Source organism: Carettochelys insculpta, chromosome 4 (genome assembly GCF_033958435.1).
Source record: "Carettochelys insculpta isolate YL-2023 chromosome 4, ASM3395843v1, whole genome shotgun sequence".
Lineage (NCBI taxonomy): Eukaryota > Metazoa > Chordata > Testudines > Carettochelyidae > Carettochelys > Carettochelys insculpta.
In genome coordinates, this window is record NC_134140.1 from 138,329,004 (window position 1) to 138,344,003 (window position 15,000).

Genomic DNA, 15,000 nt, shown 5'->3' on the forward strand with positions numbered 1-15,000 from the left:
CATTCAGTGCTAATGTGATTTGTAACCAGCACCGGCCAAAGTTGCTCTAGCTGCTGATAGCCAAGCAGTTTGCTCCTGAAGGCTCTTCACTGCCTGTCAGGGCAAAGCTCATTTATAGCCCCCTTACAGCCACAGAACACTGCACAGCCGCTTTGCAATGGTGGTAGTGCCTGGCTGCACATAGGTGAACTACGCTACAGCTGTCCTGCCCAGGGGCTTCCTGGAGTGACCAAGGCACCCTGTGTACCCTCTGCCAGCTGCCATCAAAAGGTGCCTGGCTCCCAGCCCCTCACATCTCCTTTGTTTTATTTAGGGTCAGTAAGCGGCCTAGCCTTAATTGGTGGCTGAAAGTTCTGTGAGTGAGAGGCCAGGTCCCCCAGCCCAAGCCCAAGCCCAAGGTGGTAACTGCCCAACCGGAGCAAGCGTAGCTCAGTTAGTTGGATTTTTGGCCTGCGGGAAAGCTCATCAAAGGGATTTACCAGCTATGGGGTTATGTTCTAAGTTGGACTGGTAGTACTTGCTTGATCCCAGCCTGATTTTGTCTGTGTCCCTTTCCCGAGGCTCAGGCTGAGATGGGCATCAACATTGTGGGTCACATCCTTCGCCTCCACACCCCTGCGGAAATTGAGGTGGTTCTTTCTCTTGGCGGTCACTCAATACCAAGTAGGACATCTTCATGTCACCCTCCTATCTGTGAGTCCATTGATGGCTGATGAGGCCAATTCTGGAGTTGCAGGTCTTATCACAGAAAGGGCAGGTGTTGCTAGCTGTTGGAGGGGTGCAGGGTAGGGCAAAGGTCAGATCAGTATGCGGTGGCACAGCAGGGTGTAACACCAGACTGCTCCTAGCATATTTTGCAATGGGCCCAGCACAAACTGCAGAAGGTGATCCATAGGGTCAGTAGATGGGTTTGGAGCATTGCCAGGGGGTAATGCAGCCTCTGCTTTCAGAGCAGTTTGGAAAAGGTCACTTTCTGACTCCTTGCAAGCTGCAGGGAGCTGGTTGGCAGATGATGCTGACAGACTCACCCACTTAGGAGTGCAAGAAACCACCATCCAACTTCCTGCAGAGCTGGGCAAGGTTCATTGTAGCTGCTGCACTGTTTTGTCTGATGGGAACCTGAAAACCACAGCCCTCCCCGTGGCTCCCTAGAGCAAGACTGGCTTGAATGTGTAGCAGTATGGGAGGAAAAGGAGGGATGTAGCTTAAGCAGAGACTTGGCAAAACCAGTTTTAGTTCCAGCATCTGCTGACAGTGATTTACAGCCTGTGGGAAGTGCGCAAGTCCTATGTCCTTTGCAGTAGTGAAAACAAGCCTGAGACTTGCCTGGCTCCCAGCAGCATGGGGAGGGGCTGGTGTTTGTACAACAGGAGGGAGATGAACACTGGGGGTGTGTCTACACTTGCATTCCTCTTTTGAAAGAGGCACGCAAATGAGGTAAACTGAAAATACAAACGAGGCATAAATTTGCATACATTGCACCTCATTTGCATATTCTAATTTCAAAAGAGCTTCTTTCGAAAGAAGAAAGCCCATGTAGATGCTGCTCGTTCAAAAGTAAACCCCATCTTCAAAAGAATCCTTCTTCTCATTAAATAAAGGGAAGGATTCTTTTGAAGATGGGGTTTACTTTCGAACGAGCAGCATCTACATGGGCTTTCTTCTTTCAAAAGAAGTGCTTTTGAAATTAGAATATGCAAATGAGGTGTCATTATGCAAATTTATACCTTGTTTGCATTTTTGATTTACCTCATTTGCATACCTCTTTTGAAAAAGGAATGCAAGTGTAGACAGACCCTGGGGGTCCCAGTGGAGACTAAACAACAATAGTTCTTCTAGGCATCTAATGCTACTGTTGCTGGCAGGAGTTTGAGACACGGGCTACGTCTGCACTAGCCAGAAACTTCGAAATGGCCATGCAAATGGAACAAGGGGACTTCGAAGTAGGCGGGGTCCTTTTGAAAAGGAGCCCCGTCGGGACAAGCTACGCGGCAGCAAGCCACATCAATTTCGAAGTGCTGCGGTTGCCCGCGTGCTAATGAGGCGCTGAATACGTATTTCAGCGCTTCATTAGTAAACTTTGAAATGGCCATTTGCACGGCCATTTCGAAGATTCTGGTTAGTGTAGACACGGCTAGGGACAGTCATAAGGCACTAAACACTGGATTTATGCACGTCCCACTTAGATGCTGCCCATCACCTTGACTGGTGGGCACCCAAGTCACTAGTGACACAGCCATCATCATGCCCCCAGTATAGTACTCTTCTAAGCATTTATACAAGTGTTTTAATTAGCTACAATTAATTAAAATGTGCCCTTTAAGAAATGTTGTGCTCTGTTTCAGGCCTTTTATCTTCTAAATGACAATGTGCAGCATAACAGACTTCAGATTGCCATATAAATGTCATACTTCCATTAAAACCTCATGCACTATTAAAGCATCCAGAGGATGATGAAAACTTATGCCCAAATGCATTTGTTAGTCTTGAAGGTGCCACAGGCTTCCTTAGTGTTTTTCCTTCCGTATATCCTATGGAAAACCTTCTTCCCTCCCCCTGCCCCATGGTTATACAACTTTATTTGTATTGTTTTTACAAAATATAAACAATGAAACAAAACCTAAATAAATACACACACAAGATGGAAGTGACCTATAAACAACATTCAATGTTTGTCTGGTGGTTTGGTTGTCTTGTTTCTTCTGAGTTTTACAAAAACAATCACATGCCTACCCCAAACTCACAGCCACGTGGGCCAAAATGACTGAAGTGATAAATAAGAGAGCAGAACCTGTGAGCGTCAGGGACTAGTATAGGCTAAACTGCCCTAGTGGGCATTTAACATAAATGACCAGCTCTCCTCCTATTTGTCCAAGCATTCTTATCATTTTTTCCATTACAGCAGTAGCAGAGAGCTCACTAGCTCCAAATCTGCCAGAGGAAGGAATTCTTACTGTTAAAACTGACTTAGCCATACCCTTAGGACATAGGATCTTGGAGAAGGAAAGTGACACCAAGAGCAAAGCCCCAGAACACATGCCTTTTGGGGCAGGGTCAAGGATGTGCAGACTTATCACACAGCTCTTTCCATTTCATTCACAGTCTGTCATCAAACTTGCCTTAAACAAATACTCTGGAGTCCTGGAGCTCCAGATTTGTATTTTTTCTGGAAAAATGATGCAGGCAAAGAACATGAAGGATCTTTTGCATGAAGCCACATTTTGTCCATGGTTCCACTGAGATAGTAAAATTAAGTTCTTTGCCCCATATTCCTTTGCAGCTGAGACCAAGAGGCTAATGCCAAGCACTAAGTCACCAACAATTAATTCCTGCAAAATAACTTCTGTTTCCATATTTCTTATTTAATGAATCCTTAAGCATAGCAGCTGAAGAAAGGAACCACAAGACAGTGGTAGCAGATGTCTGTTGCATATCTAACGGAGGGAGGTCAGTCTATCCTCTTGTGTTATAGTTCTTTTTTGTTAAGCCTCTGTCTATACCAATTGTCCCTCTGAGGCAGAAGTTATCCAATAGTGGTATGAGAAGATAAGATCAGATGCTGTAATCTTGTAACACATTGCAGAATGCCCCATGTAGATGCAAAAACTGGATTTTTCCTTAAGGGTATGGACAGCCTTTTAAGGCACATAAAAGCAGCAAGGGAACCACGTGGCACAGCTAAACTTCTTCTCCCCAGCACATACCAGGCTAGTGTGCATTTAGAGAACTACCTTACAACAGGACACACTTGGTACATTAGGTAAGAGACAAGTCTGGCAGCTTTTGTAAGGGTCTGGGGAGATAAGTTGTTACCCGTACAAATTTATAACCTTTTCCACACTCAGGGACATACACACCTTTACCCAATCCGTAGGGCTCCAGGTGTGACCCTGTTAAACTCCCACCCTTACCCAATTCCTAGGGCTCAGGGTGTAATTCCTGCAGGTATGCAGGATCTGTGCCACTGAAAAAGCCTTACACAGTAATATTCTTATTCTCTATTACAATTACCAAGCAAGCAGAATACGTGCTAAGCACACAAGCATCATGCTCACCAATCCTGAGAAGGCAGGCAGGCAGACTTCCACTGTTGGGACAGACAAAGTCACTCTCTGGATGCTGGTTGCTGCACCTCAGGGTCTTTGTTGGGGGGGGTGGGCGGGGTGAGTGAGTCCTTAAGGTGTTCCTTCTTCCCTCCTGTTTGATGTTCTGTTCTTCTTTTCCTCCCCCTGGAAGTTCTGTTCTCTCCCCATTTTTCCTTCTTGGACCCCAGTTTAAGTAGTGAAACTTGAGTCCTGCTTAGCTATACCTTGACCAATTATTTTAGTAGAATTTTACTAACCAATCATAACTTATGGTAACAGAATTACCTAACCAACCTTAACCCACCACCTCAACTGATTTACACCTAACAAAATTATACAGCAGACAGGAGCCATAACAAACCAGACAGATTATAGTTTTGGGCCCCCCAGTATAAAAAGGATGGGGATTTGCTGGAGCAGGTTCAGCAAAGGGCAACAAAAATGATTAAGGGTCTGGAGCACAGGACCTCTGAGGATAGGCTGAGGGATTTGGGCTTGTTTAGTTTACAGAAGAGAAGACTTAGAGGTGATTGAATAGCAGCCTTCAACTTCCTGAAGGGGCGCTCTAAAAAGGAGGGTGAGAAACTGTTCTCAGTGGTGTCAGATGGCAGAACAAGGAGTAATGGTCTGAAGTTTAAGAGGGAAAGGTGTAGGTTAGATATTAGGAAAAACTACTTCACCAGGTGGGTGGTGAAGCATTGGAATGTGTTGCCTAGAGAGCTGGTGGATTCTCCATCCCTTGAGGGTTTTAAGTCCCGGCTGGAATGACTTAGTAGGGGTTGATCCTGCTTGAAGCAGGGGGCTGGACTAGATGACCTCCTGAGGTCCCTTCCAGCCCTGCGATTCAGTGAAAAGTGAAGACAATCAGACAATTGTGGTTCCACCTCAGCTATTGATAGGTCATTGCCTGCCAGAGGAAACGCTGTTAACTAATTCTTTACCCATCTTGAGATCTGTTTAACAATGGGTGGCATTAGGATGTGGTCTTCTTAATGGCCTGATGCGACACTATTGTACTGAATGTAGATGGAATGCGCGTATGTGACTTGTAACTTCACAGTGAATGGCTGCTGCTCTTTAGTCATGCTGCAGCCAAGCCATAGGCCTCTCCAAATGGCTAGAGAAGCCATGCTGGTTATACTTTTACAAAGTGAAACTGTTTTTAATCCTGTATAAATTGCATGATAGCCTCCCGAACTGAGCAAAGGGAAAGGGAGACACTGTGAAAGGCACTAGGTTGGTCTTCGGAAGATATTCTAGTTAGCTATTTCTGTTGGCCCAGTAAAGACCGAAGATGACCAGCACCTCTCTACCTCCTTGGATATATCTTGTCCTACAGTCTATATTTAAAAAACATTTTGGGAAGGTTAGGACAAATTTTAACACTGGTATAAGTTATTTCCTTGCATATTTGAAATGGAAACTATCAAAACTATGTGGCTCTGGTCCTTTGGAAATAGCTGTTACTGATAATTTATTCCAGTTAATGTGAAAAAACAAGAATCTTTCCAAAAATACCTGTTATGTGCACAGATGGTGGGAGACAGGAGAGATGAATATGACGTCCCCCGTAAGGTCTCCCCCCCCACACCCACTCTGACCCTAGTTTGCCAAGTAGAAGTACAGTGTTTGCCCTTCAAACAGCAGTAACCTAATGCTGCCTTCTGCTGTCAGACATTCACCCACCAGTTCCAACCAATAATTGGCTCTAATGGTATAGTATCTGTTCTGTCTTACAGCAGTGAGGTTTCTTTGAGTTGGATGGAACTTGTGCTCAGAATAGGGCCCAAGCAAAAGAAAAAAAAATATCAGTCTTCAAACAGCAGGGTCTGCTGGGCTGCACTTGCATCAAGCACATTCCTGTGCTGCCACCTCACACCCACAGGAAACAAAGGCAGCTTGGTCTCAGCAACCAGCCAGGTGCCTCACTCCTTCACAAGCCCAGCTAAAGAGGACACCCCAGACAGAGCTGTGGGAGCCACGCAGAACTCAGAAGCAAGGTTATTTTACCCTAGAGTAATGGTTCTTCAGGCCCAGTAATGTGCACAGTTGTATGCATGTGATGCCTTGTGATTACCAGGGGTAGGGCAGAGCTGTGCCCATAGCTACCAGGAGGAGCACTAGATGTCCACTACACATTCAGGTCTGGGCCTGCTGCCCTCCAAAGGTAGAGGTCTAAGGCCAGGTGGGACCCTGAGGCTGGCAGCAGAGCAGCACCTAACAGGACAGGGGCAGCAGACAGCCTGGGGGCTGTAGTACAATCCTGTCCGAGACTAAGTTTTATATATTAAAGTCAGCATCATACTACACAACGACTTCAGAATGTCACTAACCTAGAAATGCATTATTTGATAACAGTGAGAACAGACTGAGGGGCATTATTTCATAACAGTGAGAACAGACTGAGGGGCATTAAGTTGGCACTTTGCTTTTGCTACTGACTAATGCAGGCACAAGGTGATACTTTCATTCAAAGTAAGAGTCAAAGTGAAAAGTGTGTATAAAAGTAGTTTGCAACGTATGGGTAGCTAAAAGCTAAACAGGTATAGCATAAAACTTACTGTACTGACAATTAACACAACTGGGGCTTTCAACAACAGAATCAAATGGTTACAAAACAAGTTTAAGCATCCAGAGCAGAAGGCATGCTTCCTTCCCACAGAGGTCCATGCCTCATCAATAAGAATCTATAATGCAAATTCAGCATGTAGAAGACAGCCCTTGCCTATAGCAACCAACAGATCTCAGGGGAGACAGTTTTTTTTAAGCTAGAATAAGATACGCTCACCTTTTAATTACAAAGACTTGCCTACCTGAGACTTTACAGTGGCAGGGAAAAGATGTGGCACCTACAGAATTTACTCAGTAGATCAAATTGCTAAATATTATCCTACCCAGGGAGGTTAGAAACATGGGAAGTATAACCTGTGGACTCCCACAAACCAACCTACCCACCCCCCTTAGGAAGTAAGCATCCCATCTCAGATTCTGTATAGCTATCAAACTCCAATTGGATTCAGAAGTCTTCAATAGTGCAGTTTTCTTCCAAGAAAAATATATAAATGACTTACAAGCACATTCATAAACATGACTTATTTTAATAAAAATAATGGTTAGGTCTGTTCAAAAGTGGTATCAGAGCAAAGTAAGCATGCTTGTTTAAGCAGGCTCAACTACTTAAAGCCAAATTTAAGACACTGTTTCCTCTTCAGACCAGCTTTCCATCTGTTCCATATTCTTCAAAAGTTTAATACTATTAAATTAGCAGTATCCCTTCCATCTAATTTTGACAGCTCTCTTATTTTCCCTGTAACAAAGACAAAAAAACCATTAACAGATAGATTCTAACTGAGTGGTAAATACAAGGCATTTTCCATTGGAGAATTATATCAATCTTCTTTCTGCAACTTACAAGTAGAATCACATTTAGTGATGTTTCCAGCAAAAACTCATATAAGGTTTTATATTCCATGCTTACATGATTTACTAGATAAAGCCTTTTGAATCTGTCATCAACACAAGTCTTGAGATCAGTTTATAAACCAGAAAAGTATTTGTGATAGAGAAAGCTGAAAATGAATGCCAAAATGTCAACTACCCAAGATTGCTATCCTGAGACCAGGGCTCACACTCTTTGCAGAAGAGCCAAATTTAAGCCTTACAAAACTGCCTGGCCTCTTTTAGAATACCACTGGAGAAAGGGGGAAGGGGTAAAAAGTTTCCTATTGTAGTAGGTGGTCCTCCCTTTTACATATTTATCATCAGGATTTTGAAGGGAGACCCAAACTCTGCATTCCCTGGTTTGCAAATGAGTTTTGTTTTGATGTACCATAGTACAATTACATTTGCTTAGTTTACAAAGCAAGTTTGTATCCGTGCTAAAAATGAGAAGAGTTAGAAGCTGGACATTTGCAATCCACCTCCGCCTCTTAAAACTGGAACTGGCAATTGTGCCCATAAAGCAGAGCAGGCTCTAGCTTGCATTTTAACAATAGTAAAAAATTATGTTAATTAGTTAAGAGGTGTGATGCAGCTACAAGCAATAAGATGTTTTTATCTAGTCAATTTCCTGGCCATAGCCACACTTTAGTATACTGTAATGTTGATTATACTGTTTACAAATTTGTTCAACTATTCATATTGCTAAAAACACAAAGAGCCATAGTAAAGACAAGCCACAGGCCTCTCTACCATAGCAGAACTGAGCCATCCATAAAACATCAAGATTTACTTTACTCATCATAGCAATCAAATGGCACCCACTCATTCTTATATTTGAATAGCTCATTCTGCAAATGATTGAATGAAATCTTTACCTGAAAGTAAAAGAGCTACTTATTGAGCTGAAATGATAATCAACTGTTATAATATTGGTATTAGTTAGTCAGGATTACAAATAAAAGTTCCAAAGACACAGGCACTTCGAGTTGTTAAGAAGACAAACTTCAAAAAAGCCTACTGCAGATACCACGACAATGCATGGGGGGAGGTTAATATAAACGAGAATAAAATCCACAGTTTATAAAAGCAAAGATCAGCCCCGGCCAAATTAAAGAATATACAACTCTAGGGTATAGCTGAGGTTCTCATCCGAGCACCCATTTAAAAATAAACAAACCCTAAACTTGTTCAGCCTTTTAAAAGAAAAATCAAAGCAGTCTGGATCTTATGGTGAAAAGGGAACACCGAGGCTTTATCTACACTTCTAAAATTAAAACAAAAAAGCAGTCCAGTAGCACTTTAAAGACTAACAAAATCATTTATTAGGTATTTTGTTAGTCTTCAAAGTGCTACTGGACTGCTTTTTTGTTCTGATAGTGTCTAGACTAGCACAGCTTTCTCTCTGTTACTATTCTAAAATTAAAGTGCAGCCACAGCAATTAAGTACAGCCACAGCAGAGCTTTGAAGTGGAAGTACGGTCATAGCAGGAGCACTCCGGGAGGCAGCTCTCCTAGCATGCTGCCTAAACCACCACCAACAGGGGAGTAGCCCAGTTTACACTGGTGCTTTACAGCACCAAATTGCTGTGCTTAGGGGTGTGTACTTGTTTCACACCCTGAGCCAGAAAGTTGCAGCACAGTAAAGTGGCAGTGTAGACTCAGCCTGAGTGGAGAGAGATCTGGAAACTACTCGTGGTTCTGCTACAAACTTTTACAATCCTGGGCTTGTTATTCAACCACAGTACATCAATTTTTCATTCTGTGAAATGGCTGTCTAGGTATTTGCAGTTTAAAGAATTGTTTGAAAGCTTTTGGAGATCTTTTGATTGATAGCCAATAGAATTGCAAAGCAGCCATTCATAGCAGTCAGAATACTATCTCCAGTAGCAACTTACCAATTCCCATCTCTTATTCAGATGGGATGCACTTACCTATCTGCTAAGTCATTTCAATCACTTAAGATACACCAGTCAAATGCCTTACAGACTATCGTTCAGTTATTAAGTTACAGTAAGCAAAGTTGAAGCAGGTAACTAGGGGAGGAGAAAATACCATAAGCAACAAACGTTTCAGCAGGTATAAGTTTCCTGTATGAAAACAAACCAATCTGAGGTACCTTAGAGACTAAAAAAATGCATTCAATCAACACCATTCATGGGTAAAACCCACTTCTTTAGATAAAGCATCCAATTAAGTAGTTTTCACCCAGGAAAGCTTATGCCCAAAAATGTATCAGTCTTTAAAAACAAGAAGCCCTGTGGCACCTTATATATTAACAGACAGTTTGGAGCATAAGCTTTTGTGAGCAAAGACTCACTGTCAGATGAATCCACAGGACTTGTTTTTGTGGATACAGGCTAAGACTAATATAGCTACTACCCCTCTGATAGTCTAAGGTGCAACAGGACTTCTCATGCACACACAAAGCCATACAAATACTTCCCATGATCAGTGTACACTCTCCCACATTTAATGAGTACTTTACTAATGAGTACTCGCTAAAACAAGGGACACATACTTACCTTTGTTCACTAAATGAGTGAACTTCCCCCGCTTATATGAGCCAGCCCTGGATTCCCTGGCCAGGGCATGGGGAGACCTGCAGCTGGCTCTGCTCAAGCCATGGGGTCCTTGGCCGGAGCACAGGGAGACCTGCAGCCCCATGGCTGGAGACTTCTCCTTCCCTTCCCTCAGACATGCAGCTGACAGCCCTGCGGCTGGGGGAAGAGAGGGAGAAGACTCTTAGCCTGGTTCCCTCCCCTGCACTGGTGGGAATGTGAAATTGACCAGCCATGAGCTGATCAGTTTCCAGGTCCCACAAGCCAGGGGGAGACTAGAACCAGCCTGCCTCTGGTTCCTAGCTCCTGCTACTCTGGGAGCCAGGAAACTGACCAGCCCTGGTGGTTCCTGGCTCTACTCCCCTTGCAGAAAAATTCAAGTTGTGCAGGAGTTGCAGGACCAACCCCTGGGTAACCTGAGGGTTTACGGTATTATTTCCTGCCCTCCCACCTTACAGACCTCACCCTCAGCCATGTTTTTCTCCCCCCTCCCTCCCCCCACCAAAAAAAACCACAACACTCCCCCCCCCCCACAGGTCCCAAACTGCCCCCAGCCTTAGAACCTGCCAGCAGCCTCAAACCGCACCCAGCTTTAGACTCCCCCTACAGCCCCACACTGCCCCCCAGGCTTACACACCGCCCCAGCAGTCCCAAACTTCCTGCAGTCTTAGACCCTCCCCCCGCCACATACCTAAACGGCCCCAGCCATAGACACTCCTCCCCACCCCCGGCAGCTTCTTCACCATGGCTGCTAAGCTGGGCAGCTCCCCCAGCCCTACTGTTCCCAGCAGGTAACAGTCGTTAAAATCCAACTCACTCAAGTGTTAAAGTTTCAGCATCTAGGCACAAGGTAACTGCTATCCCTAGTGATGGAGAGAGCTGCTGGAGATGGCAGCTCTCTCTATTGACAGATATCTGCCTGAGACAGCAATGTTAAGAAACTGCAAACGGCTTACATGCAACCCCCACATAACTCAAATTTTCCACACAAGTCAAGGGGAGATGGGAACCAGGCTGCACCTTGGATCCCAGCTCCCCTGGGCTTGCAGGAGTCATGAGACTGACCAGAACTCCAGGACTGGTCAGTTTCCTGGCTCCCAGAGTGGCAGGGAGACAGGAACTAGGCAGCTGCTGGGTTCTCAGCTCCCTCCCTGCTTAGGGGACTTGGGAAACTGACCAGTAATAAGCTCATCAGTTTTCTGGTCCTGCAAGCCCTGGGGAGCTGGCAGCCAGGGTCCCTTCCCCTTGCAGAATGGGGAAATGGACCAGGGCAGTAACCTCAGCTAAGTTTCCTGGTTCCAGCCAGTGGATGGTAGCTGGGAACCAGGCACAGCCTGGCTCCCCTCCAGCCCTTGGAGTCAGGAAACTGACCAGGGCTCCTGCTTTGGGATAGCTCAGTGGTTGGAGCACTGACCTGCTAAAGCCCAAGTTGTGAGCTCAGTCCTTGAGGAGGCTATTTAGGGGTCTGGAGCAAATAGATCTTTTAAAAAAGGTCTGTTAGGGATGCTGCTTGGCCCTGCCAAGAGGGCAGGGGACTAGACTTGATGACCTTGCAAGGTCCCTTCCAGCTCTATGAGATGTGTGTATCTACTTGGTCAGTTTTTCAGCTCTGCAAGTAGAGGGGAGCCAGGAGCACCAGGCCTGTTGTGTGGTTCCTAGCTCCCCACCACTCTGGGGACCAGGAAACTCTGTCGGGGTGACAGTTGCATTAACCTGAGACACATACAACTTGGTTGCACATATCTTGAAGGTTTACTGTATCAGAAATATTTTAGCAATATAGGTGGTGTGATTGCCTCCCCAGCCAGGATGATGGTGATGATTCAAGTAAGATCCCAGTATATATTGACCTGGGACTGTGTATGGATCCTTTGGCTGTGTCTACACCACTCCTCCCTTTCATAAGTGGCAGGTAAATATTAGCATTTTCAAGCTGCTCTAAGGCATGGATGAATATTCAGTGTTTCATTTACATTTTGGAAGCAGCACTTTTCACACAGCAAGTGGCTGCAATTATGTAAACTAGCTGTGTAGACAGGGTTCCTTCTAAAGGAAGCCCTGCTTTTGAAAGCACCCTTCCTTATTTTTTTCAGAGGAAGGATGCTTTCAAAAGCATATCTCCCTTCCAAAGGAACCCTATCTATAAGGCTAGTTTGCGTTCCAAAAGCAGCACTTTTGAGGTGGTGAGTGGCTGTTATTGTGCAAATGGGGCACTAAATATTCATATCAGCACCTCATTAGCATTTTCATGCCCCTTCCAAAAGGAAGGGGCAGTGTAGACACAAGCCTTTGGGGCCAGAAGAATTAGTGCAGAATTGGTGAAACTGGTGTTAAGAACCTCTCATCTGTGAATGGGGGCTGTTGGTCTAGGCTTGCGGAGCAACTGGAGAACCCATGAGTTTGCTTGTGTGGCTTCTGGCTGGGCAGCAGGGCTGGCAGAGGTACTTTTGCAGCTTGTGGGATTTGCCTTAAGTGAGAAGAAATCAGAGCCTGGGGCTGTAAGTGGCCTGGAATTAAGCAAGTTGGTTCCCTCAGCTGTGCCCAGAAACCCCATCATATGACAGGGTGACACCACGAACTAGCTGTAGGAGATCTATATTTGAGGAAACACTTTCATGGGGTTTACTCAGCTCAAGTTACTTACACTTTGTAACCTTACACCAGCTAAGCAGCCCAGGAAGGGAAGGGAAAGAGTCATTACTTTATGTGCAGTTTGTGTCATACTTCAGAGGCAAAAAGATAAGTATATGAGAGTTACACAATTACCTGTTGGAATGGCAAAGTGTACACTCATTCGGGTAAGTGTGCCCATCAGTTCCACAGACTGGGTCCAAGTTCCTTGGACATCCAGGCAAGCCATACGAGAGGCATGCTGGCTAAAGAGGAAACAAACCTATGAAACACTAGGATAAGCAATTCCAATCATCATTTTGGAAACCTCGCTCATTAAGCAATCTACAAACCCTGCCGTATGCCAATGGCACGCTAATGTATTCTGATGCAAAATAAAAGTTAACATTTCACATACATTTGCAGAGGGGTGTGGCGCTCCTGCATCTCCTTCCAAAGACAGGCTTCACATCTGAATGGCCTCCTACACTCGCTTAGCTAAGAACTCAAACGGCTCAAGAATCAAGCGGCCTCAGCCACCACTGCTAAAAGAAGTTACACCACGGCAAAACCGCTGGCCTCCTTCAGCCGGCACAAAGGCGCTGGTGGCACCTCACAGGCCGGCATGGGGCGAGGTCTGGTCCCAACGCGCCACTCTGGCCTCAGGGGGTTTGTACGGTGAGAGCAGCTCTGCCCCGCGCCGCCGGCACGGGTGCGGCGAGCACAACCGCGGCCACGTGGGCATCAAGGGACCCACACGCACCCGCGGCTCACCCCGCTGCCACCGCAGCGGTTGGGGATGCCACGCCCGGCGGCCCGAGCAGAGAGCCCCCGGGAAGGCGGGGAAGCCGAGAGCCGGCTCCCTCGAGGGAAGCGCCGCCCGCCTCGGGCAGGAAAAGGCCCGGCCCGGCCCGCCCCCGCCCCCGGCTCGCGCTCGCCCAAGGGGGCAGCGAGGCCGCCCTGGCGGAGGCTGCGGCCGAAACGCCGCGCTCAGTGCCGGGCCCACGGGCTGCGGCCCCTTCGCGCAGGCTGACGGGCTCAGGCGCGGGGCGGGGCGCTCGGGGGAGGGGGGGCCCGGCCCAGGGGCGGCCGTGGGGCGCCGGGGACAGCGACGGCAGCTCGGGCGGGGGCCCCTGCGGGGGAAGGGGGCTCAGCGGCCCCGGGCAGGGCCCGCGGGGCCCGCGGAGGAGGCGGGGGTGCTGCGGGCCGCTCCCCACTCACCGAGGCGGCGCTGGCCCAGGCGGGAGACGGCAGGAAGGAGCCTGCGGGGAGAGAAGAGCGCAGCGTTACCATGGCGACACGCCCGCCCCGCCCCGCCCCCTGCGGCCTATCGCTCGCTCGCTCGTTCCCGCCCCGCCCCGCCCTACCCGCCGGCGCCGCGCGGCACAGCAGCAGCAGCAAGAGCGCCGCGCCCGCGCACCGCACGCTGCCCGACGCCCCCATCCCGGCGCAACAGGCAGCCCCGCGCGCAGCGCGCTTATATAGCCCTGGCCACGCCCACACCGCGCCCATGGCCACGCCCACACCGCGCCCATGGCCACGCCCCCGGGACTACCCGCCCCCCGCGGGTATGAGGGAGGGGCAGTGACGGTCCTGACAACGAGCAGAGAGAGGATGGAGCGGGAGGGTCCATGGAATGGGGAGGTGTGTGGGATGAGACAATGGGAGTGTGTGGGGGGGGTCAGTGGTATGAGGGCTGTGGGGGATGGGACAATGGGAGTGGGGGGTCAGTGGTATGAGGGCTGTGTGGGATGGGACAATGGGAGTGGGGGGTCAGTGGTATGAGGGCTGTGGGGGATGGGACAATGGGAGTGGGGGGTCAGTGGTATGAGGGCTATGTGGGATGGGACAATAGGAACTGGGGTCAGTGGTATGAGGGCTATGTGGGATGGGACAATGGGAGTGGGGGGTCAGTGGTATGAGGGCTGTGTGGGATGGGACAATGGGAGTGGGGGGTCAGTGGTATGAGGGCTGTGTGGGATGGGACAATGGGAGTGGGGGGTCAGTGGTATGAGGGCTGTGTGGGATGGGACAATGGGAGTAGGGGGTCAGTGGTATGAGGGCTGTGTGGGATGGGACAATGGGAGTGGGGGGTCAGTGGTATGAGGGCTATGTGGGATGGGACAATAGGAATTGGGGTCAGTGGTATGAGGGCTGTGTGGGATGGGACAATAGGAATTGGGGTCAGTGGTATGAGGGCTGTGTGGGATGGGACAATAGGAATTGGGGTCAGTGGTATGAGGGCTGTGTGGGATGGGACAATGGGAGTGGGGGCAGTGGTATGAGGGCTATGTGGGATGGGACAA

General features: G+C 47.8%; 1 protein-coding gene across 1 annotated transcript; it reads right to left on the reverse strand.

Annotated features, from left to right (window-relative positions):
* Positions 1-7,169: 7,169 nt before the first annotated feature.
* On the reverse strand, positions 7,170-14,176 carry SPINK2 (serine peptidase inhibitor Kazal type 2). The gene is made up of 4 exons (XM_074992069.1): positions 14,062-14,176; positions 13,916-13,956; positions 12,851-12,960; positions 7,170-7,392 (listed from the first exon to the last, which is right to left on the reverse strand). Exons 1-4 carry the CDS (start codon positions 14,135-14,137, stop codon positions 7,347-7,349), a joined length of 273 nt encoding a protein of 90 aa, XP_074848170.1. The 5' UTR covers positions 14,138-14,176; the 3' UTR covers positions 7,170-7,346.
* Between the last annotated feature and the right edge of the window lie 824 nt (positions 14,177-15,000).

Coding starts and splice junctions, on each gene's coding strand:
- SPINK2 (XM_074992069.1), bottom strand. CDS start 14,137: ATGGGGGCGTCGGGCAGCGTGCGGTGCGCGGGCGCGGCGCTCTTGCTG. Junction 13,957..14,061: donor GTGCCGCGCGGCGCCGGCGG/GTAGGGCGGGGC, acceptor CTCTCCCCGCAG/GCTCCTTCCTGCCGTCTCCC. Junction 12,961..13,915: donor CCTGGGCCAGCGCCGCCTCG/GTGAGTGGGGAG, acceptor TTTCCTCTTTAG/CCAGCATGCCTCTCGTATGG.